The following is a 25717-nucleotide window of genomic DNA, read 5'->3' as shown; positions in this document are numbered from 1 at the left end:
CGATAGAAGTTCGGACAGCACAAATTTGACCGAACTCGTGATTGTTATTTACTTCGGAATATCGCATTTCCAATTTCCAACAATCCCAATTCATAGACTCATAGCAGGTCTCTTGATTGCTAAACCAAAATAAATAACCTCTGAAGTTACATGTTTCAAAGTGAAAACATGCAGATTACTTCTGGGAGGTTAGTCTATTAACTATTGCTCTCCTATAGACTGCCAAGACATGCCGGCGTCTATTACATAACACCCCCAGGCATGCAGCCGAGTGGAATCCCTTCTCTGTTCTGAGATTAGCTTTTGATTTCCCCATGATTTATCAATGAAAGGTCGCTTTAAGAGGAGACACAATTAGGATCTGAATACGAAGACTGCTTGCGTTCAAGAACATCCGAAAGTATAATAAATTGAGCTTCAACAATCCACTAAAGTGCATGATGTAGAATTAAGAAGTTTCTGCGGGATGCCCATCAACTTAAGACTTAGAGTGATTTAATGAAGCAGGCCACAGACATATTTTTCTCATCTAGATTTTTGGCTGAGAGCTCTGAGAAAGGAGAAAATCTCTTCTAGAACCAGTTCAGTTTTCTTGAAGTGGAGCCGATGGGTTCCCGTCTTGAAGCACACCACTCGTCTTACTGAATCACCTGCAGCAAAAAAAAGAAGTTATAAAGATGTAAGGCCAAATGAAAAAAAAAATTTCTTGTCCACTCCCTTATCAGATTTACCCTACAAGGCACAATTACAGTCAGTTATTCACATATCAACCTAATAGAAGTCCAACAGTTCTAAGTCAGGGCTAGTCTACATAGTCCAATTTATTAAAGCCACACCCCCCAAAAAAAGGCAATCTCTGCAAAATATATTTTCACCATGGAATGCCATATTAGGCATATCTTCATCATCAAACTCCTTCACACTTTTATACACGCAAGGTCATATTTGCATACATGTATAAGTCAACAAGTGTCTTGTTTCAAAAGGACTTAAATTATGGTGAATTTGTCGAATTAACTACCTTTAGGGTGATATCTTGAAAGTAGACATAAAGTTGTATACAAACTTATTTGCCTCTCAGTATCTGCAGATCAGCAATTATCACTAAAAATAGGCACTTTGTTGTTGTGTAAGTGCATGGACAGTTGAATATTTCAATAGGGTTAAAGAAAAATGCCAGTAGTTGCAGTAAACACTGATTTCATGAGAAAGTCTGTAATATCAGGCTTAATTGTCAGTTTATCATCAAGGATCTAGATCTGGTACAGTTACATAAACTAAACTTCGTGAAATCTTGAAATCTACGCTGAAAAATGTTCACACTGAAGATCACCAACGCAGATAGGCACACGTGGGACAGTGTATTATTATTGCTGGAATAAAGACCCGATGGAAGGGACCGAATCCACGCTTATTTTGCTTATTTCTCAGCAATTACACAATTTCTTCCAGAATCCTTTGGCACATATATTTTATTCATACAAACAAACACTTGGGTGGTCATTATACCGTATTAGATTCTGTAAAAAGTCATTTTGAGATCGTTACCAGAAGTGGAATTAATCTTTAAACTTGTCCTACCATGTACATGTAGGCCTTGATTTTTATTGGTTGCTGAGCCCTGTCAGTTACTATCATAATTGCATAGATACCATAGTTTAAGTCTTTAAGAATCGGGATCAAGTTCTAATTAAGTCAAAGCCATATGCAGTGTGCCCGGCCGAGCCAAGTTTGTCACATCCCAAAGAAAAAAAACCTTTATCTTAGATGAAATAAAGCAAGGAGCAATTGCCGCTGGAGCAATCGTCATGTCACCAAAAAAAGAATCTTTGCAAAATGAATTTCCTACCATGGAATGTTATATTGGGTTCATCTTCATCATTGAACTTCTTCACGTTGCTCTCTGGGATATCCAGTAAAGTGATGATTTCTGGAATGGACTCCGGCTCGACTATCCTGTCCCTCAAGCCGTAGAATAACAATACCGGTATCTGCCTTTCTCCTAGTCTGGTCAAATCATTGGCAAACTGGACAAAAATATGAAGCAAGATACACTAAAGGGGTGTTGCAAGAAGATATTTGCAATCAGCTACATCAATTTCAGATGTAAATTTGCAAGTGATAGACCAATTTCAAACCAAATTCATTTAAACTTGTTGATGCAAGAAGCAAATGCAAATTGCAAATTTGTAATGAACAAGATTCAATAGATTTTTAAACCTAAAGTTTGAAGGTTTTATTAGAATATCCACATATCGCAGCATTGTATTGGATATACAAAATATAACAATAAAATGATAACATGGTATAGCAATCGAACATTACAAATAAAAATGCAAAAACTTTGGGTAACTTGACAGATTAAGGAAAGGGTGACCAGGGCTCCGTAACACAAAGATTAGCGATCAATCGCTTAATGAACTGACCAATCAATATCAATGTTACACGCGCATTTAGTTTAAAATACTGACCAGGGACCAATCAGTGCAGTTCTTTCATATTTGCAATCCATCGCAAACCTTTGTGTTACGGAGCCCGGAGTGTAGAGATCAGGGGAAAGGGGTATACAATAGAGTAGGGAAAGAGGGTGGGGGAAGATGAAGACAGAAGAGATGTAATTCTGATTTAAATTGAGAAGTTGACTTGTGATAAATTGAAAGACTTTTGGTCTACAAGCAGATGGTTGAATTCTAAAATGTCTCAATACACTCATGGCTAAGCCCATTGGGTGATTTCAAGTTCAGTGTTGACCTTTTGGTGTTGGTGTTGGGTCAATTTTTACACGATTATAACACCAAACATAAAATGAGGATGGTCCCGAAAAGTCACTCACTAGTTTTTGAGATGTTAATAATGTGATCTGGATCAGTTTTACAAACTATGAATAAGTTTTGGAGCTAGGGGAAGCAATCAAAATTTCAACACTAACACCAACACCAAGGCCAACACCGAACTTGAAATCGCCCACTGTCTTGGTCTATAATACAATCGATTTGGTCTGATTACCATCTGGTCTAGATGGATTTGATCTAACTCTTACTTGGTCTATGTGCCATTTAATCTAATGCCCACTAGTCTAATTTTCAATATGTCTACCTAGTATTTTAGGCCTTGTCAGATCTAAAATTTGGTTAAAGGTCAAGTCCACCTCAGAAAAATGTTGATTTGAATCAATAGAGAAAAATCAGACAAGCACAATGCTGAAAATTTCATCAAAATCGGATGTAAAATAAGAAAGCTATGACATTTCAAAGTTTCGCTTATTTTCAACAAAATAGTTATATGAACGAGCCAGTTACATCCAAATGAGAGAGTCGATGATGTCACTCACTCACTATTTCTTGTTTTTTATTGTTTGAATTATACAATATTTCAATTTTTACGAATTTGACGATTAGGACCTCCTTGCCTGAAGCACAAAATGTTAACATAATGGAATTCCACGTGTTCATGGAGGAATGAAACTTCATTTCACATGACAATGACGAGAAAATAACAATATTTCATATAATAAAATACAAAAGAAATAGTGAGTGAGTGATGTCATCAACTCTCTCATTTGGATGTAACTGGCTCGTTCATATAACTATTTTGTTGAAAATAAGCGAAACTTTAAAATGCCATAACTTTTTTATTTTACATCCGATTTTGATGAAATTTTCAGTGTTATGCTTGTTGAATTTTTCTCTTTTTATTCAAATCAAGTTTTTGTTGGGGTGGACTTGTCCTTTAAAAAACAGTTCATCAAATCTCATCCGTGGCCTTCGTAGAGCGCATTACCCCAGTATTCACATCACATCACATCAGGATATGGATGAATAGCATTTCTCCTGTAGATATCCGGTCTTAACCTTGAGGTTGATTGCTACTATGCTTCTATGGCTACCAGTAATCTAAACTGGAAATGTGCATCTGGAATCAACGGTATCTAAATCTCTTAGCCTTAGGAGTCTTTGTCTGAACTCAATCTATGGACTACCATCAAGGCCAGGTACTTCCAGTTACCATTAAATAATTAATTGGTTGAAGAATATGGGTTTAGAGAATTCAGATTTAATTTTCTTCAGTCCTCACCACATCAAATCTCATCTGATGGACTTCATAGATGTTCATGACTCCGGCTTCAGGAGTCTTGCCCCGGAACCCTGACCTATAGACTATAATCGAGGCCTGGTACTTGAGGATTTACTTAACAGAATCTATTGTCTTGTATGAGTTAACAGAAATGAGGAATAATTTAGTTCTACTCCTCACCACATCAAATCTCATCTGATGACCTTCATTGATGCTCACAACTCCAGCTTAAGGGGTCTTGGCCCAGAATCCCGACCTATGGACTACCATTGAAGCCAGGTACTTAAGGTTTTGGTCACCATTTATTGTCTAGTATGGTTCATGAAAGTCAGAAATAATTTGTCAACTCCTCACCACATCAAATCTCATCTGATGGCCTTCATAGATGCTCATGACTCCGGCTTCAGGGGTCTTGGCCCGGAATCCCAACCTGTGGACTACCATCGAGGCCAGGTACATGAGGACTGGACCAAGAACTGGAAGGTATATGGCTCTGTAGAGCAGGTAGGGTAAGTAGGGGACCATGCTGTATCTCTGAGAGCTGAAATTAAGAGAAATACAGGTAAGGGGAAACCAGTATTAGACATGTCAGAAACAAAAAAATACACTGAAAAATACAGATCTATGTGAAAATGAATATATATCAAAAACTTGTGATTTTACAAAACTCATATCCACTCTACAAAAAGACTACTCAAGGTACTCCCAATTGTCAGTATTTCTGCCAGGAATTCATGTTTTATACACAGATCATATGCAGTTTGTCTGTAAAGACCACCTTGAATAATTCCATCTGCTCATGAAAACTGTAATTCTTGTCTTTGTTCATGTATTACAGGTTCACTTCCATATACAGGAGGTCCCAGAAGGGCGAAATTCACGTAAAAATACTTACCCATAAGGCTGTACGCCTGTGCTGCACAGGAAGCACACTGATTGGACGATGTTCTCTAAATCCCGATCAGCAGCCAAATGACCTATGACCTGACCTCCAGTGGAATGACCTATCAGCATTGTTACCCTTTGAAGATGAAGAAATGAGAGAGATGAGAATTGAATTATCACTAAATTTGATAATTTACAATAATATCAATAAAAAATATTTTATTTACTGAGTAGCCACTTCCGTTATAGAACTGTTCTACCCTTGTGGGTTCTTCATTTCATACAAGTATTACTCTACTTCAATTTCTATGTCTGAACATGCAATGTGTTTTGTTTTACAGTGGTGCTAGAATGTGAGTGAACCCCCCCAGAAAATGCACTCCTTTATGCTGAGTGTTGAATGGAGACAACACTACAATGTTCAGTGAGCCCAGAGAAATAAACTTTCTTAAATGTAATATTTTATCACCTGACTTCACAATTAATAATCTAAAACATGGCAGAACTCGAACACTTGAAATATCTTAATTTTATGGTTGGGTTCATCGACTTTTTAGCACCACTGTATGTCGTATGAAGTCCACAAGAAAAACAGTATTTTACTCCTGATGGGGTACTCTGTTCAAATAAATATTAAATGAAAACACATAAAATTTAATAATAATAATAATATAGGGTATTTATATTGCGCACATATCCACCTTGTTAGGTGCTCAAGGCACTCCTATATTACCCGGCTAAGCTAGGCGTTCATAGCGCACACAGCTTTTTAAGGAATTACTTTACCTGGATATCTCTAATTTAAAGATAAAAGCCTTGACAAGCTCAGCTTTGTGGGTGACAGAGAAATCAAAGCGTCTTTCGCTGTCCATCTCAGTGTATCCCATACCTAAAATATAAAGTGTACACAGAATATGCAATCAGGATCACTGAAATTGAAAATGGAATCTTATCAAGAATTGCGATTGCACAGATTTTACACATTAATTAATATGATTTTTCCACTCTCAATTTTTCATAACGAAACAGTTAACATTCAATTCAATTCAATTCATTATTTTTCATTTTCAACAGAAGAACAAAGTAATGTGATCAAAATAGTTAAAATGAACTTATACAGATAAAATAAATTCAGGCATGTATAGTATTTGATATTTATCTATAAAACGAAGTAAAGCAAAACAGAATATATATAAGCAAATATCATAACCATTTTAAAATAAAAATTCTGTGAAAATTCATAATATACATGAATCAATTTTTTTTTAGTATCAAACTGTACAGTACAATGAAATGATAATTCAAATCAAAATCGTACTACATAGGAAATTCATCAAGACACTAATATCCCACCAATCAAAAAATTATAGTCAAGTCATAAAATCTATTCTTTTCCTGAAGATTTTAGATAAATCATACAAATTAGGAAGAAATTCCTTGAATGCCCAATCCATGCTAAAGCTGACTTAATTAGTAGTTGGAAGTTCTTAGAAATAATGTATTAAGCGCTATGTTGTATGAATTGACATTGTTTTATATATCACCTATATGTAGGCCTACTCAGAATCAGATGGATTAGTTTAAGATTGATATTGTTGGAATGTAGAATATTTGGGATCCGGGGCAAATTGAGGGGGGGGGGGGGGATTTTCAAAAACTTTTAGAACAAACCTGGGAAATTAACAGCTAACACTCTATACCCCTCAGCTGCTATCCTGCTGCCCAACGGCCGAAAAGCTCCCTCTGTTGCTGGTGTTCCATGGATGCAGATGACCACTGGGCTCTCGTCTCCATCTGTGCTCCCAGCAGCCACCCACTCTCCATAGACCATCGTGAATGATGTTCCGATGGCCGAGATCTTGGACGTCCCTCGGCGGAATCCTTCTCCCATATCTTGGACCAGGGCATAGTCACACTCGTCTGGTTTTGCTACTCTCTGGCTTGGAGATTGTCCGCTCATTTTGTTTTTTTCTCTCTGGTTTCTTTGAACTGTTGTTTCCACACTTTATTCTGTAGAATCTATGATTTTGAAAATTTAAACAAATATTTTCCATTTTAATCTATAAACAACTATTCATAAAGAAAGGAAACAAGGACAGGTGGTCCATAGACTGATTTATTTCTTTGTGTACAAAGTATAAAAATCATGTCTTATAAAAGCACATCAAAAATAAAAAAAATACATCAAAACAAAATTTGTATGACTATCATCAAATCTCAATGGTTATTTCAAAAGACAAAAATGAGAATATATTTTTTTTAGCATCCATCTTTTTTCATTATGGGAAAGGTAGATGGGGATCAGATTAATGGGATCTCACATCACAGACATGTGAGGAATAGAAACCTCCTTTCAAGTACAAGTTGAATTTCTCAACTTGCTAACAATTACTTCCAACTCAAAACATGGGCCCTTTTTGGTCAAAATTATGACTATCTTCAACTAAATTAGTTATAAATCTAAAAACTTTTGAGGTTTTGTAATTCAAAGTTTACATAACACTAAGATGTTTAAATAGTCAGCTATCATTTGGAGATATATTCTGCTGTCTCCAATACATACACTCAAAGTCAGAGGTCAAAAGTGGGTCACATGTGTGACTTCATATGCACACAGAATTAAGTGCATGATTTTGAAGTTTAATTTCATTTTTGAATTCCTCTGAATTTTAAAATTTTATCTAATTTAAAAAATTATCTTTATTAATTATTTTCAGATTTAATTAACTGAAGACTTTGTCATAAATTCTGTCACACACCTGGCCCACATATTGTTTGCAAAAGTTTGGAATTATGTTTGCTTCCTGATAAAGTACAATTTGTCCAGACGGAGCAGACATATGATGCATTTATCACTCAGTCTTTCTTAGGCCTAATTTGTTTTTCCATGTAAAACAACATATATTATTTTCAAGATTCGGTTGATAACTTTCCACTGTGTACATGGTCCATCCGTCTCTGCAGTATACCCAGTTGTTGTGTATCCGGACGGGTTGCGTGTCCGGACGATCAATTTTAGAATGTCATTTGGAAAAATTTACCAGCGAAGTTTCATCAATTTTTTGTACAAAATGTTAAGAAATATTATAAAGAACAAAATAGAAAATGATTACAAGTAATGAATTCATATTTTTAGTGTAATCCACAGACAAAAAAGAAGGCTTCAAAAAGATAAAGTGTCCGGACATCCGACCCCCCATCCTACTTTTTCATGAATCAATAGCTACATCCTCCTCCACATTCAGTATTTACACCCAAATTTTTTGGGGCGGGGAAAGGTAAAATTTGTCCACTCATCCTCTATTAAGGAACAGCCTTCTGAAGTGACGTGAAGATAATATTAAACATTATTTCTGTGTAAAGTTCTTCCCTGAAACTAAGGCTGAATCTGAAGTGAAAAGGCAAAAACAATATCCTTTATTCAATACCTTAAACTTAGTTAAAGTAGTTCTAATTTCATCTAGAATGTCGTATTAGCACAGTTCAAGTCTAATTTATTATTGAAATTTATTAGTAGTAATTATCAATGTTTATGATGGAAGTGGATACAAAGAGACAAGATTTTCTTTACAAACATATCTTACAATTAAATGTGCACGTGTGGGACTGGGTTAGTTTTTTGCGACTGAAGTCTGAACAATTTCAGACATGATTAGTCCCGTTTGATTTTAACCCTAAAGTTTAACTGAAACTGTGAAAGCACTCACACATTGGCAATGAATAATGTAAGGGCGGGATGAATGCTCAAAACCCACGTCAGAACAGGAAACCAGAGCTAATAATTCATAATTAAAGCTACCTCGCGGACATCAGCTGCGATGAGGTACTGCTTATCTGTCGACCGCATGTCGAGGCCGCCCGGACTTCTGCCGCCAAGCTGTATTGTGCTTGTGTTCTGGCTAGGCTTGTCGGCTGCGCAGGGCAGTACACAGTAATCAAATGGCCCAGGGAAGGAGGTGGGCGTGGCAGCTGTATGGTTCGCGAGCGGATATTTTTTTTTTATTGAGGATATATACATATGATATATATTCTGATGATAAATATGAAATACATCATTCAATAATTCGTGATGCATTCTTAAATGATCGAATATTGCTTATTGGGGATGTTGTAAGAAAATGGATATAGAACATTGTCTTTAGGGGTATGTGGCGATAAATTGACTGAACCGCAAATGCAAATATATATATCTCTTTCGGGGTCTCGGGTCCATATATTCCGGCCTCGATCCCCCCTTCTTATTTTGCTCCTCCTCATTCTCTCCATCCTTCTTCCTGCTCTAGATTTTCATTCTTTTCTTCCTCTTCTTCCTGTCTTCTCTCTTTTTTTCTCCTTCTCTTCGTCTCCTCACCATTCTTCTCCTTATCTTCCTTCTCTTCTTTTTCAAGTTCTTCTCCTCTTGTACCCTGGCCTGTTCCCCTTCTTCAAAATCCAGAAATCCAGGCCCCAGGGGGACGTGTCCCCCCTACTCTTTTGATCCACACAATATCAAATGTCCCCCTTCTATTTTTGGCCTTTTATGATAGTAAGAAATACATCATTAAAAATTGAAATAAAACACCATACTTTTGGGATGAAAACCTTTTTTTTTGCTTGTCAAATATATTTTCATGGAATTGACCTTAAGTTTTGGGTGATAACTTTTTTTTTTGCTCGTCAAATTTTCCAGCCCCTTGTCCCCCCTACCTTTTGGGAGAGATTTCCGCCCCTGCATGCATACACACACATCCACACCCTATCACACACACACAATTACTTATAAACTGTAAAGCAACAAAACAAAAGCCAATGTTCTTTATCCGATTTATTTATCAATCATACGATTAACATCCTAAGGAGGTAGCTATGGTTTATTTGTCGGGAGAACAGCAACCTTCCAATCTTTGAGCACCGGGTCCAGTATAAAATTCAATACTATCTTTTTATAAACCCAAGTAATAAATTGAAGACTGGCTCGGGTTTCTTGGAAAGCCTTCATTTAAAGGTCAAGTTCACCCCAGAAAGATGTTGATTTGAATAGAGAACAATAAAACTAGTATAATGCTGAAAATTTCATCAAACTTGGATGTAAAATAATAAAGTTATGACATTTTAAATTGCACTTATTTGTCAAAAAACAGTGATATGCACAACTCAGTAAATGAGACAGACAATGATGTCTCTCACTCACTATTTCTTTTTATTTTTTTTACAGTTTGAATTCCACAATATTTCATTTTTTACATTTTTGACAATAAGGACAAACTTGACTGAACCATATAGTATTAAACAATGATAATTTTGCATGTTCAGTGAGGAGTTAATCGTTGTTTCACTTGACAATGAGAAAAATTACAATGTCACATTACAAAACACAAAAGAAATAGTGAGTGGACGATGTCATCAGTTTCCTCATTTGCATACTGATAAGGATGTGCATATAACTGTTTTGCGAAATTAAGCGAAGCTTTAAAATGTCTTAACTTTCTTATTTTACATCCAATTTTGAGGAAATTTTCAGTGTTTTTGGATTTTTCTCTTTTTATTCAAATCAACTTTTTGTTGGGGTGGACTTGTCCTTTAAAGGTCCCTTCTTTGGTTGCCAGCAAAACAAACCATTTATGATTATCAAAAAGTAAAAATGATTCAAAAATGATTCTAAGTTCACTACATAATAAGAAAAGCCTTAAGGCCTGGTCACACTGCCCGAGCGTTGTTGGAGCGGTCGTGGAGCGGAGAGAAAAAAATCATCACTGCTCGCTACCGTTCACCATTTTCAATTTCGATTGTTTTTTTTTTTTTTTGTTTTCGATTTTTCTTTAATTTTGTGTGCGAAATTCGACCCTCTCTTCCTACCCCTCCACGACCGCTCCAACAACGCTCGGCCCGGCGGCGTGACCAGGCCTTTAGGCTGAAATGATAAATGCATCCTTTGGATAACTATTAGTCATGTTTAGAGCTTAGCCCAACATGATATGCATCTAGCTTACATTTGTACATGATTAAAAATGGTCTGACCATCAAGCAAATGATAACACCCCAGCCTGAACATTAAAATCATATATCTACATGTACCATATTTTCCAAAAAGTACAATACCTACAAAACCATTACTTAACACCTACATGATTTTTTTTCTGTTGAACAGTATGCTTACATAAATACACAATTAAAAATAAGGCTTGATTGTTAAATAATACTGCCATAAACCAAACCCACACATTTGCATGCACGATACATACATGTAGCATATAACACCAAAGTATCCTCTATGGAATAATCATTCTGTTTAACCTTATCTTTATAGGCCTACAACTTGTTTTTAAACATGATTTAACAATGAATGCTAACAATTTAGCCATAACCCAGCCTGCAAAAAGACACACATGCAAACATATACCACAAATCCATAAGTAAAATACACATGAAGCTTTTACCATCTCACTTGTACATTTTATGCAACTACTGTCATATAAAATATTTCGAGTTGCGCAAAGTTAGGTGAAAGGGTCATTCCATGCCAATTCACCCAATGAATGTGCAATTTTGCACCCGACCCTCTCAGAATTCATTGTAATTTGGTACTCATAAAATTCCCCATGGCCCAAGCAGAATAAAACAAAAAAAAATTAGTCAAATCGGTCCGTCGGTTCTCGCGCTAAGGCCCGCCCTTATCTCCTTGTTTTGACAAAAATGGGCGTGACCTTCAACTTTCAATGGCCATTGCGTCGTAACGTGTTGACCAATGTTCACAAAACTGGTACCATTCAAAAGGAAATTCAGAGAGGAATCCAAAACATGCACCAAATAATGTATTGCAGGGATTTAAAAGTTCATGACCTTTGACGTAATCTTTGACCTTGAATTTGACCCCGGACAAATAATTTTTTAACTTGAATTGATAAAATATGTTAAAACCAATGATGATATTTTATTTCGTCACCATTTAAAACTCGTCCAAAGATACCAAGTATCTGATCTGAAATTTCCCTCTAGTCCCACATACTGATATTCATGTTAGTAAAGTATTTACCAGTCCCACGATATATGATATCTTCCAATCTTAAGTTACCCTATGAAACAGATGAAAAGAAATTATGCTCATCAATTAACAAATGAAACAATTATGCTCATGAATAGGTATCTGTTTAGGCATTTTGATTTTGGGCAATATATAATAACTCATTATTAGAAAACTGCTGGGAACTGCAATATCCTGCTTTCTAGTCAGCTGTACTCCCCCAATGTGAAAAAACACTTGAGATCCTTGAAGCATCAGCATTGGATACATTCTTTGTAATGATGATGCTCGAGATGGATGATCAATTGGACAGAGAAGATTGTATCTAGCTACCCAGCAGGTATCCTTTTCACTGCCTCCTATTTTGTGTTTTGGACAAAAACTATTTTGTGCTTAACTTTTAAGAAGTTTAGTTAGTCCATATATTCCTGACCAGACACCCTGCAAAAATATATCTTATACGTACCCTGTTCTAACAAGGCATTAGATTTTACAGGATAAATATTAGTAAACATTTCAAACTAGAATACTACTAGAACACATATGCAAACAAAAGGCACACACACAAATACTGAGTATACTACTTGTTTCACAAGTTACATGTATATGTACACATGTTGCAGTACATTACAAAACATCTTAATGTTTTGATACAAACATATCTCTTTGACATATTATGTATGGCTAAGTCAATAAATTAGTCAATCATTCGGTCACATTTCAGTTGTTAAATGAAAATGCTAATTGTTTCAATAATTCTATAAAATCCTTTGCAAAACCAGTATCACAAAAGGTTTATGATCAATTGCAAATATAGAAAACATGATTTCAATAGGTCACTTTGAACAAAATTCAAATGCATCCATAATTATTTTATTGTTCACTGCAGTTTTATGATAGAATGCAAGCATTAGTATTAGACGGCCTACATGTAGGAGAATTTGACAGCAATGAAATATCCTAAGACTTATATGATATAAAAATGTCTCAATATAAATACTCATCGACAAAAAACCCTGAAAAGAAGAATATACACAGGAATTATATGGTATAGCCTTCTTAATCAAAGATGAGGAAAATGATCATAACATTACCGACTACCTACTTTTTATCGGTATTTCAAAAATCTCTTCAAGCAGAGGAAATTCACTGCCTCGCACATTTATATACCTCGGCTCACCACTTACTCAGGTCTCTAGAAGAATGCCAGAAGTAGTGAAAGTCAGATAGAGGTTTCAGCTTTGAATTTGAGGTTTCCGTCAAGGCTTATTTTTATATTACCCGTAGTATGTAAGTACTAAGGTGTGTTCATGTGGCACTAGAATCATGATTTAAAGAGAAATGCCAGTAGTTGCAGTAAACACTGATTTCATGAGAAAGCCTGTAAAACAAGGCTTAATTGTCAGTACATCATCGAGGATCTAGATCTGGTACAGTTACATAAACTGAACTTTGTGAAATCTTGAAATCTATGCTGAAAAATGTTCAGATTGAAGATCCCCAACACAGATAAGCGCATGTGGGACAGTGTATAATTATTGCTTCGAATATCGGGCCCGACGCTCTACCCGAATCCTGTGCTTATTTGCTGATTTCTCAGCAATTACACAATTTCTTCCAGAATCCTTGGCACATACCTTTTATTTATACAAACAGAAACTTTGGTGGTCATTTCATTGGATTCTGTACGATCTCATTTTGATATGGCTACCAAAACTAATATTTACCTTTAATAAAAGGTTTAGAAAGCTGTTTGTGCAGAATCATGGTTGCGTTTGGTGCAAAAATAAACATGACAATCAAAAACATGAAACGCAGAAGAAAAGAACATTTGGAAAGACGTTTCTGCATATGAAAAAAAGGTCGAATAAACAATGATTATTTAAATCATAACTCTATGACATTGTGTTGGCCTACGTCTGTGTTCATGCCATACTGCACGCTGCCAGTGGTATTCTTTGCCTTTGCGTCACACATTAGCATGTATTAAAATTCAGAATCTTATGCACCTTTCGCGATAAAACTCTATGACCTACACATGTAAATCTGGGGTCTAATTACTATGATGCGCACTGGCTAGGCCTGAAGTGAGGGAGAAACGGCATGGGAAAGAGGGTTGATTACACCCTGATTCTGCAGATACCATGATCCACGTTTGTGTTTTAAATCATGATTCACATTTGCAAATCCAGCTTATGAGGTCACATAATTTTCATGTACACTGTTGAACACAGGTGGATTCTAGCACCATTGTACAAGCTTCTGTTTATGTTCACTAACTTGGTCTACAAACAGATGGTCTTCTCAGATAGTCTAATGCCACATGGGCTAATAAGCTCATTTGGTCTACTATAAATTTGGTCTAATTAACCATTTAGTCTCATTATCATTTATACTTCAGTCACATTTGCTCTACAGCGGCCATATGATGACACAAAAACAGCAGTTTCATTTTCCTTGAAAATTCTGTGTGCTTCTCTCTGTTTACAAAAGACATTGTGCAAATTTCCTGTAGTTTGAATAATGACACTGATGGATTTCCATACAGTTGAGGGTGATCGGACCAATCGTAACTCTTTGTAAGATGGAGCCCTGGGCGCTTTAACACATAGGTTAGCGATTAATCGCTAACTGAAATGACCAATCAACATCCTCGTAGCATGTGCATTTTGCTCAGTAGACTGACTATAAACCAATCAGCATTGTTTTTTAAAATTAGCAATCAATCGCTAGCCTTTGTGTTACGGGACCCTGGTGTAGATTAATCAGCATTGAGCAAAAGACAGCAATATACTCAAAGTCCATGGCCCGAATTCTGAAGTCAGGTTTAAAGTTGTGGTTTAAGTATGGGAAGCCAAAAGTGTCAAAATCTTTATTAAGTTGTGAATTATTTTGTTTACTGTGATCTTCCCTCATGCATCGATGGTGAAGACAATCATCTATTTGTACCTTCTAGACAATTGAACTGAAATATGATATCTCTGCAGTTAGTGATTTATGTAACCATTGGCTATCCACATTTAAAACACAACTTTAAACTTGAGTTAAAGTTAAACCCGACTTCATTGTTATTTGTATTAGCGATCAATCGCTAACCTTTGTGTTATGAGACCCTGGTGTAGATTAATCAGCATTGAGCAAAAGACAGCAATAAACCCAAAGTCCATGGCCCAAATTCTGAAGTCAGGTTTAAAGTTGTGGTTTAAGTATGGGAAGCCAAAAGTGTCAAAATCTTTATTAAGTTGTGAATTATTTTGTTTTCTGTGATCTTCCCTGATGCATCGATGGTGAAGACAATCATCTATTTGTACTTTCTAGACAATTATGAATGATACGACAGCCAAATGAGCTAAAATATGATATCTCTACAGTTAGTGATTTATGTAACGATTGGCTATCCATATTTAAAACACAACTTTAAACCTGAGTTAAAGTTAAACCCGACTTCATAATACGGGCCAATGGATATTTTGAGAATATCGTGTAGTACCCATTGTGTAGAACAGCACCAAGGCACATACTGAAGCATCACAGCTCCTCTTTTACTGTTGTTCCAGTACGTTCATATCTGCAAAGAAAGAAAAAAATAAAATAGATCAATATGCAGCCATTACAAGAAACTTGCATATCACCTGGGCTCCGTAACACAAAGATTAGCGATCAATCGCTAAATGAACTGACCAATCAATATCAACGTTACACGCGCATTAGGTTTAAAATACTGATGAGGGACCAATCAGAGCGGTTTTTTCATATTTGCAATTCATCGCAAACCTTTGTGTTACGGAGCCCAGATGCCTCTAAAATCAACCTCAAGACTTGCAATCAATTACAATTGTTGGCCTGCTTTATGCAACAGAAAGTATGGATCTATCTGCAGCAATTGGATATTTATATCTTATTATACTGAAGTCTATTGCCCTTGATATAAGCAAAAAAAAAGTTTTTTAAAACATGCTCATTATACCTTGGTCACATTTGCTCTACGGCGGCCATATGGCGAGTCGAAAACAGCCGCTTTAACAATTTTTTTGTCCAACTACATATAGGTGGTTTGAATTAAAAGTAATAAAATGGCGGTTTTTCAACTCGCCGTACAGCCGCCATAGAGTAAATGTGACCAAGATATTAGCGTCTTTTTTTATTCAGCTTCACTGAATAATACTGAATAAGTAAAGAAGTACATCTCACAAGTTGAATAATTTGATGCACAATGTATTGTTTCATACGGATGAAAAATAGTTGGTGTGGAAAAGGGTATCCCATTTCCTTATTCGTCAATAGGCTTTTCAATAAATAATAACAAGCCAATTCAATTAAAGAAAACAAATTTCCTTGCAACAGCCAAATATACTGCAAAACTAAATATTTGACATTTTGTTATATAATCAAAGAAATTAGTAACATACTTTGCAATTATTTCATCCAGGAAGATATCCCACTTGGCGTGCCATAGACCATTAGCTGCGGCCTTTTCATGCTCTGTCATGGCACTGTATCTGCAAGATTAAAGACACATACGATGGGGATGTTTCACAAAGATTGACTAAGTGTCCTATCGGTTTATGTTCTTTGCTAGCTAGGTTCAGACTTTTTTGCAAATTTGCTATATTATGTTCCAACTAATTTGAGCTGAAAACTAGTGTGAAATGTATAATGATATCTTCTATAGGAAAAACTCACATACAATAGTTCTTGCATTCACATTTGATGAAAAATTAAAGTCACTGATATCAGACTATTATGGACATAGGGACCTGTCTTTGAACAAAAGTTTTAAAAATAATTCTAAAGATAAAAGAAAGAAGTTGCAGTAAACGCCGATTTCATGAGAAAGTCAGTAAAACCAGACTTAATTGTTACTATATCATCGAGTATCTAGATCTGGTACAGTTACATAAACTGAACTTTGTGAAATCTTGAAATCTACGCTAAAAAATGGTCACACTGAAGATCACCAACACAGATAAGCGCACGTGGGACAGTGTATTATTATTATTGCTTTGAATGTCAGCCAGACGCTTGACCCAAATCTTGTGCTTATTTGCTGATTTCTCAGCAATTACACAATTTCTTCCAAACAGACACTTTGGTGGTCATTTCATTGGATTCTGTACGAACTCATTTTGAAATCGTCGCCACAACTGGCTTATCTTTAAGATCAACTACTAAATACTTGGGGGAAGAGTGGGCCACTTAAATAAAGAGTCATTCATATGAACAACTATAGGATTTCAAAACTACCCTAGACCCTAAATATATCATTTTTCTTACAGATCAAATAAGATTTTCAAAGATATTTAAGAGCAAGGAGCGAAGCTATTGACCTTGTCATGCAGGTGCTTTTGCATTTTCCAAAGTTAGATTGAAGGATTCTGTGCACACTTTTGATGAACTTTGTGAAATAGTTTTCAAAATTCTGGGGGAGGGGGAACAAATGTCCCCCTGCCCTCCACCCCCGCTGTGCACAGCCATTTGTATGTGTCTACAGCCCCTACAGCAATATAATTAAATGCACTCTGGCCACCCCAGGTGTTAAATATTTGGGAAGTGGATCTTGAATAATAAATCATAAAGTTTTATGACAGCCATTGATAAACCAATTCCTTACTTGAATGTGTTCAAAGCTAGCTGCTTGAGTAGCGTCAAGCCGGTTGTCTCTCCGGACATGGCCATGAAGGCCATGTAATAGTCATGTGACAAGGGCAATGACCCCCACGCTGCGGGGTCATCGGAGCTGACCACCACCGGGTAGTCGTCCGCTATCAGGGTGGCACCGATGTGGTTCCTCAAATCATGGACCAGGTGAAGCACCTACAGAACATGGGCATGAAGTGATAGGATAATCCCAACGTTGCATCACTTGATGATGAAAAAAATTGTCATGCTTCTACTAGCTTGTAATTTTAGCATGCAAGATCTGCACATGTGGATGAAATTAAAATCACATCATAGCTAACAAAAGTTACAATGGGTGATAGAGTATGTGCATGGGCACTTGAGTACTCAAGACTATATTAAAAGAATTTCAATTCATCTTTATTAATTATATGTATTATTATAAGGGGCATATTTAGTGCAATACAATCATAATTAAAGTGATTGGTTAACATTGGTTTGACTTTAAAAAAATCTGAGCTAGAAAGTCACACTTGTCACCTGTGTCTGTGATATGTTACAAAAATGAAGCCCAGAAAAAAATGTGTTCGAAAATAATCATTTAGTGCTTCAAAAATTGAAATATAAAGTGACCGGAAACAGCATCTTAATTTCATCCCATACACTTAAGTGTACTATTTAGGCATCTATAAGACGCCTATTTACAAAATCAGGGTTTGCCTTGTAGTTTTTGGCTTTTCATTCTCAATAATGGTTGTTTTCAGGGTTTATTAGTTCTAATACATGCACTTGTACACATGTTTCATATTGGTTTGAGAATTTTTTAAATCGGCTGCTCACAAAGTTAAACAATACCTTTAATGTTAAATTATTATTTTTTTTATATGCAGTTAAAAAATCGATTATATGGACTTGATGTTACCATCACAACATGATAAAATTGGTCCATATATACCAAATTATCACCACTACACGGTAATTTTTTTATCATTACTTGCACTAAAATAATAGTAATTATAATAACCATGTTTAAGCTTGCATTTATGTAGATATTGTTTCTTTGTTAATAAATCAAATACACAACTCAACTTGTTCTGAATTCTATGATTCCTATGGATTCCTATGGAGGCGCGATAGCTCAGTCGGTAGAGCGGGGGATTCGTATTCTGGTGACCCGGGTTTGATTCCCACTAGGTGCGCTAGTGCCCTTTGGTAAGGCATTAATCCTCAGTACCAGGTCTTTCGGAGGGGACTTTAAGCCGTCGGTCCTCTGGTTGCTTGCTTACAAGCATTCATGCTTTCTTAGCAATCCGGTAAAAAATCACCACATCCATCCTATGGGCTTTGTCATTGTACATCAACCTGTCCTAGTAGACAATGGGCTCATATGAACATCACATACCTGGTTTGAAATTGGGTTTAGCTCTATGGCGATGCCCTTTGACTTTACAATCTCCATGACAGAGGGATGCTTAGTGATGGCGAAGCCATGTCCAATGCGACTGGTATTGAGAAGAATAGCGTCAATGAGATTGTCATCAACAAACGTTCCCTGCCAGTCTGTAATGATAAAGGAATAAATTACATTTTAAATTCAACGCAAGTAACCGGACTTTGCAAGCTCAACGCATAGATTTTGGTTATAAATTATCAAAAGTAGGATATAAAACAAATATACATGTATCAGGTGTTTCATTCGAAAGCATAGTGGGAATTATTAATCTTTGGTTGGACTGGCAAAACTACTATCAGGAAAAATAGTTATTGCCAGATCAACCTCGGATAAATAATTCCACTATACTTTCTCAAAGCCTGATATATTTGTTTAGTATATAGCACTTCACACTTAGTTTTTATAAGTGCTTTATATGTGATGATTATTACCCCGGTCATTGGATCCACCACTGTTCCCGTATCCACTCCCTGGGGAGCATCCTGGCCAGGCAACCATTTTTAACCTGTGCACACATGCACACATTCACATCCTACCAGTTACCCATGTAACACCTGGGTGGAGCATGACAAACATGCCTTGCAAAAGGACATGGGCGCAGGGTGGTATCTGGGCGGGGGATGGGGTAGTCAAATATATTGCTGTATGCATGACCCCCCAAATAACATGTTTAAAGGAATGTCTTTCCAGTTTTGGACGTGGGAAGTGCATGCAATCGTTAAGGGTATCAAAAACACTGATTTTCAAGGAAAAGGGTGGTTTTGAAGACTGGTCAATGGTCAATCATGGGGTCAAACGTATTTAGGGTATTTTTTTTTTCCAAAGCTTTTTTTTAAAAGACTAGCCAAGCATGATAAGGGTATATTTTTTCCCCAAGCTTTATCCTCGGGGTCATATTCCGGTGACAACCTGTTTAGGGGCCAAAATGTGTAAAAAAAGCCAGCGAAAAACTTGTTTAGGGGGTTATTTTTCACACAGAGAAAAAAAACTTGTTTACGGGGTGTTTGGAAATGATTTGGTCATGCATGTATACAGCAATACATTTGACTGGCCCCCCTGGGGGTGGGATTTGAACCCTCAACCCTTGGTTTGGGAGTCAAATGACTGAACCACTACATCCAGATGCCTCTACAATCAAAATTGTTTTAGGTGCATACTTGTTTCACCCGCATGGAAGAAAAACGGCAAGTCTGCCCCAACTTCGGAGGGGTACAGGAGCTCGTTGAGATAGTCAAAGATGGGCCCGCCCCCATCCTCTTGGGCTACTAGGTCATACCCAGCAAAGTAGTCCGGGTACCTCTTACGTAGATCTATCGCCTGTAGGACCTGATCCATGATGAAGGTTCTATTGACAGGATGTCTGGACAAAAAGTACAAAAATGCTGATTTTTATTCATTAGCAGATGAGACCCACACAAAACAAGGTAGTGGTAGTAGCAGTAGATGAAGTAGTAATAGTAGAAGTAGTAGTAGTGGTAGTTAGAAGTAAAGGTGGTAAATATAGTAGAAGTTGAATATTTGTTCACATTCGATTTAACATACTGTTAAAGTGAGATAAGTATTTATAGATTATTTTTACTTTCTCTTCTGACCTATTTTCATATTTAGGGCTCTTAATCAGATGCTTCCTTTTCAAGGTAATCACTAACTTTGGTCAATTTTGTCATGAAAGCTGCTATCATTTTATTAAGTTAAGATCTTGGTGATTATTTTCCTTTAAATATCTTTTTTTTTGCACTGAAAAAGATATTGTTGAAATGAAAATTGGAAAACAAAAACAGATACCTTCCTCCCTTTTCTGAACTATTTTTTCATTTTTATTTTTAAGGTGTATCAGAAATTTTTTATCCAACAAAATCACTAAATGTGGTCAAATTTACATGGATGGTTACCTGATGGAAGATTCTATTATTTTGAGGCCCACAAATTCATTCGGATAGGACTTCTTGAATTCCTCTGCAACCTTGATGAACTTCTGTAAGGTGTATTCTGGAGAGTGAATGGTACCATTCAACTCCTCAAGCTGAGAGTAAAAAGGCATAAAAAATTTGACATTTGTAAGAATAAACTCCAGTTGTGTATTCCCAAATTATTTTAGCATCTTAGAAAGTAGAATGATGATAATGAGGACTTAAAATTTTTTCAGAATTTCTATTTACTTTGATTACAGAGAAGTAACATGTTCCCCCCTTATTGGACCCTATACACATGCCTCCCCCAAACAAGCTAAAAGTATACTCTTTTAAAATATATTCTAGTGTTCTATACTCTTGAACAAAATTGAACCCTAATGACGTAGATTACCACACGACAAGAAGGTCTAAACACTTTTTTGTCAGCATTTTGGGCCACCTATATTACATCACATACTAAACATGCAACATCTTAAATCAGATACCTTTTAGGTCTATTTGGACATGCATGATAGATATCCACTTGTCAATGGAAGAGGCCCCCTGAGAGGGTCGAGGCCCAATCCATCCCATGCTGACCCCACCCTCCAAGTCTTTGGTCAAACAAACTCACCGGAAAGAGCAAGGATCTGATCTCCACATACTGGACATTGTCCTGGACCATCTGAAGGAGACTCTGCCTCACAAACAGTTCAAACGATGTGGTGCTGTAGTACAGGTCCGTCAGAGAGTTCAACGCCTTCAGGAACCGAAGCCAGGACATCGTCGTGTTTGCGTACACATCGTCCGGGTGCTGCGCAAACATAGTCAAGTTATGGTATAGCCTGCAGTAGGGTAGAAAATAGTAATCATACATTGCCATTTTTAGGGAAGCCCAATTTTTTTTCACATTTAAGCAACTGCTGATTTTTGGAGACCATTAAAATTTGGAAGTATACACTCATTGTTTGATTATCTTAATACGAAAAAAGTTTTCACTGATCCAGTCAGTAACAACTGGACAAGTATGGATTAGAATGCCTGGTCGTCACTTTTCATAATTTCATTAACCAAAACACGAGTTAATAACATTTTTGTGTCTCACAATAATTCGGTCATAATATGGTTGCCTTTTATGTTTAAATATGAAGATGAAATATTATCATCAAAGTTTTATTATTATCATTATTATTAATATCATCATTATAAATGTGTTATTGACTGCACACTCCATTCAAAGATGCTCATGAAATTATTATCACTATAATTAATAATTTATATTTTATTATTATGATTATCATTATAATTATCATTGACACAAAGCACTGCCACACTTACAACTGATCAAAAGAAGAGGAGCCCATCGCCTCTCTTTCTTCGGAGACGAGGAGCCACTCCGTCTTGCATTCCGCTGGCTTCTCCTGGGGCATGGCCTCTGAAAACTTGAAGTGGATTGACGAGAAGTAATCGTCCATGACGCAGTAGTGTAGGTGCGGAAGATACGTAATTGTCTGAATCACCCACCACGGATCGGCCATTGAAATCTCATGAATGTGGAGGATGCCCCCTGGAGTCCAAAACACAACAGAAGTCATGGCTTTCTTAGTCTTATAAGAGGTATCTTATAACATAACAAATGCAGGCATATAAATAGGGTACAAAGGACAAAGCCTATGGGAAAGCTGTCAACACAATATTGCCATAACTTACTGACTTTAAATTGATTTTGAATAATTAATTTAAAATTTGAATACCCCAGTAGTTGGAGTAATCTCATTTCTAAAACAGCAATAACTCTCCAATTCATTATCTGATTTCTTTTACCATTCTTAATTTCCTCCTGTCTCATGAATACCATTTCATGACCATGGTTGAATTCCCCTATAAACCATGACAAGGTTAGGACACTTTACCCTTAATTACTGTCAACATTTGGCCCTATACCCCGAGGAGTGTACTTACAATGTAGTATACATGTATGATACGTATGTGCCGCGGTCGAGAGCCCCATTTTCACCTTAAATTTCCGTTCCAGAGCATCACCAATTTAGAGAGCAAAAAAATCCCTATTTTCCCCCGTTCCAGGGACCCTCAAATTTGTGATTTTTCATTCGAGTGCCCGCTCAGACTCAGCGCACCACACTGGCAAATTGCCATTGGCTGCGTAAATTCAAAGGACAACTCTGCTCAGCGATTCAGAGATTTTTGGTTCAGAGACTGTTGACTGTTCATCACGCAAAAACTTAATGACCAATTTTATGCAAATTCATGCAGCAAACATGCTTGATTTGTGCCGTTCCGGAGCATTGCATTTAGCAATCAGTGATCCTAGAGTAGTTCGGGAGACCCCCATTTAAGGATCAAAGGTTAGTTCCAGAGCCCCCTATTTTTGTTTTGGTGCAGCACATAGGTATCATTTTGTAAATCGAGCCCTAAACCGAGCTGCAGTAAGTTCAATTCAATGATAAATTTAGAATTTCCAGTTACCTAACTGGTTCCAGTTAGAAATTATTTCCAGTTGGAAGTCATTTCCAGTTACCCAACTGGTTCCAGTAAGGATTTCCAGTTGCCCGACGGGTTCCAATTGGTTTCAACTGGAAAGTGTTATATTCTAGTTAAAACCAATTGAAACCAGTTGCAAATCCAACTGCTTTCAATTGAACTTTGGTCCTGGGTTAAGAGTTAATTAAGTATAAACATGGAATATTACAATTTCATAGAGGATTCTTTCTCCCAACACTACAATAGAAATGTAAAAACTTCTTCTTTCATTAACACCCCAAATATGAAACTATTAAAAAAACATAAAATTGTATGTTACATTGTATGTTACCTTTTGGCATTCTTTTAATGATGTCAAATACAACACTTTTTTCAACAAGCGGTTTTCCTTCCAAGAAATTCACAGTTGGTGGGAATGTCTCTGCAAACCCCTCAATGAACTCCTTTTTCTTTGCTGCCAGCAAAATATCGTCCACTCTCTTCTCTTTTTGGTTCAGGACCAGATCTGCTCCAACACCTCGCACAATTTCATTCTGTAGAAACTGGTTTCTCTCATCCAAGTACTTCGAAAGTGGGATGCCACCATCAGCCCTTGTTGAGTAGAACAGTCCGAGGCAGAGCAGAAGTTGGGAGAAGCACCTGGAATGATGAAAAATCTCCATCTTTTTCAGCAAACATAAGCAGCAGGGACCTTGAAATTGATTAAAAATATATGAGAACTTTTATTTAAACAAAATGAAATAATTCAAATAAGGTACGGTAACAAATAAAGGCCAAGATCTATTCTTCATCATCATCAGCTGCACCATCACCACCACCATTATCATCATCATCACCACCTCTATCAGCACCACCACAGTCATCATCACCACCATCATCACTATCATCATGACCACCAATATCAGCACCATTCCATCATCATCACCATAATCACCAGCACCACCATCATCATCACCATTATCAGCACCAGCATCGTCATCGGCACCAACAGCATCAATCATCACCACCATCATCACCAAGATTTGGCTGTAGTGTAGAGATTTCTGGATCATTCAGCAATGTCTGTAGTTGGCTGTAGGCCTCGTTTCTTCTCTTCATGTTCAAATGTACATGTATACTATAAGTAAAATTGGAGCTTACACCATTTAAAGTAAACCAATATCTGTTAAGGCCATCTACATTTTTTTCAATAAACTAATTTATCCTAGTTCAAAAAAACAAATTATTATCTGTTCTAGAGCATGTAGTCAGTGAGTCTCGTAGTCAAAAGGTAATTGCTGATATGTGATAAAAAAGTAGCCCCATGAATTTGAAAATAGCCCCAAGATATTCAGTGGTAGCCCCAATGTAAAAAAAAGTAGCCCCTAAAAAAAAATAATTCCTACCCTGATGTAGAGGGAATTATTTTTCCAATAGTCATGAAAGTGACTGGACTAAGGCTAAGCATTTTAATAGTCTAGAGTCACATTTCTCATTAATGAAGAAGATATCTAATTAATAATGCAAGTATATAAAAAGTTAGACGAATGAAAGGAAAACGTTCCTTGGGATTGGATCATACTTGCATTGGGTGTAAATAGCCTAATAACGTCATATGATTCAAGTAGGGTGATTAATAGTTTAACCCCCCCCCGCAAAAAAAGTGTTTGCTGCTGCTTGAATTTACGCTGGCCGGCTAGTGAATAAATTTATCATGATCATTTGATGCAAAAATGCAAAATTTCATTGTTTACTTGTCCTTGACTCGAGAGTTGAGGATTGCACATGTTTGCTTCTAAATTCTGCCGTTGTGTGCTGGAAACGCTGTTAACTATGTTAACTGTTTTCTTGTGACACTTACACTGTACTGGATCTGGACCACCAACTCCTCAGATGTCACTATACATATCACCAGGATCTGGCCAACAGATCATGCGTCTACTCCATCCTCCAGCCTGTATCACTTTTCAGAAAATTCAGCTTAGCCTTGAGCCTGACATGCGTACCGTACGTATTGATAGTGTACCAGCTGATTTGAGAGCGCGCGCTTGGGCAGCCGATATCACCTGACCTGCTATAGAATGAAGATTACATCCGATAGGTCGAAAGTTTTATTCGACTCTAGCTTTACCAATTTAATTACAAGCGTTTGTTGTTCTTTACTATATTTATTAACACAACAATAAATTAAATCGTCTTACTTTTGCAATATTAGTTAAAAATATCAGTTAAATGATTGTCAAAAATATGTATTTAAATCGTAAATTATATAATAAACATATATTTAAGTTGCTCTAAGCGTAATCGTACGGA

At 36.6% G+C, this 25717-nt stretch overlaps 2 protein-coding genes across 2 annotated transcripts; both read right to left on the bottom strand.

Annotated features, from left to right (window-relative positions):
- Window positions 1-275: 275 nt before the first annotated feature.
- Window positions 276-8802, bottom strand: LOC121421427 (uncharacterized hydrolase YugF-like). Its single transcript, XM_041616121.1, has 7 exons — window positions 8667-8802; window positions 6631-6978; window positions 5746-5848; window positions 4970-5095; window positions 4429-4615; window positions 1850-2027; window positions 276-650 (listed from the first exon to the last, which is right to left on the bottom strand). The coding sequence occupies exons 2-7, from the start codon at window positions 6917-6919 to the stop codon at window positions 526-528; spliced, it is 1008 nt and encodes a 335-aa protein (XP_041472055.1). The 5' UTR covers window positions 6920-6978; window positions 8667-8802; the 3' UTR covers window positions 276-525.
- Window positions 8803-15335: 6533 nt separating this feature from the next.
- LOC121421264 (adenosine deaminase 2-like) lies at window positions 15336-24132 on the bottom strand. The gene is made up of 9 exons (XM_041615926.1): window positions 23757-24132; window positions 22262-22490; window positions 21558-21768; window positions 20924-21054; window positions 20189-20391; window positions 18981-19138; window positions 17571-17773; window positions 16369-16458; window positions 15336-15527 (listed from the first exon to the last, which is right to left on the bottom strand). The coding sequence occupies exons 1-9, from the start codon at window positions 24085-24087 to the stop codon at window positions 15488-15490; spliced, it is 1596 nt and encodes a 531-aa protein (XP_041471860.1). The 5' UTR covers window positions 24088-24132; the 3' UTR covers window positions 15336-15487.
- Window positions 24133-25717: the final 1585 nt, after the last annotated feature.

This window comes from Lytechinus variegatus, chromosome 9, assembly GCF_018143015.1.
Source record: "Lytechinus variegatus isolate NC3 chromosome 9, Lvar_3.0, whole genome shotgun sequence".
NCBI classification, from domain to species: domain Eukaryota; kingdom Metazoa; phylum Echinodermata; class Echinoidea; order Temnopleuroida; family Toxopneustidae; genus Lytechinus; species Lytechinus variegatus.
Note: the sequence above shows the minus strand (reverse complement) of the source record. Positions and strands in the feature narration are given on the sequence as shown.

Bases quoted from the DNA above. Each gene is read 5' to 3' on its own strand.
- LOC121421427 (XM_041616121.1), bottom strand. From the start codon at position 6,919: ATGAGCGGACAATCTCCAAGCCAGAGAGTAGCAAAACCAGACGAGTGT. The intron at 5,849-6,630 runs GTTTGTTCTAAA...TTTATATTTTAG, and splicing joins GTTAGCTGTTAATTTCCCAG to GTATGGGATACACTGAGATG. The intron at 2,028-4,428 runs GTGAGGAGTTGA...ATTTTTGTCCAG, and splicing joins ATCAGATGAGATTTGATGTG to TTTGCCAATGATTTGACCAG.
- LOC121421264 (XM_041615926.1), bottom strand. From the start codon at position 24,087: ATGGAGATTTTTCATCATTCCAGGTGCTTCTCCCAACTTCTGCTCTGC. The intron at 16,459-17,570 runs GTAAGGAATTGG...TTAATCTTGCAG, and splicing joins CTAGCTTTGAACACATTCAA to ATACAGTGCCATGACAGAGC. The intron at 15,528-16,368 runs GTATGTTACTAA...CTTTCTTTGCAG, and splicing joins CTGGATGAAATAATTGCAAA to ATATGAACGTACTGGAACAA.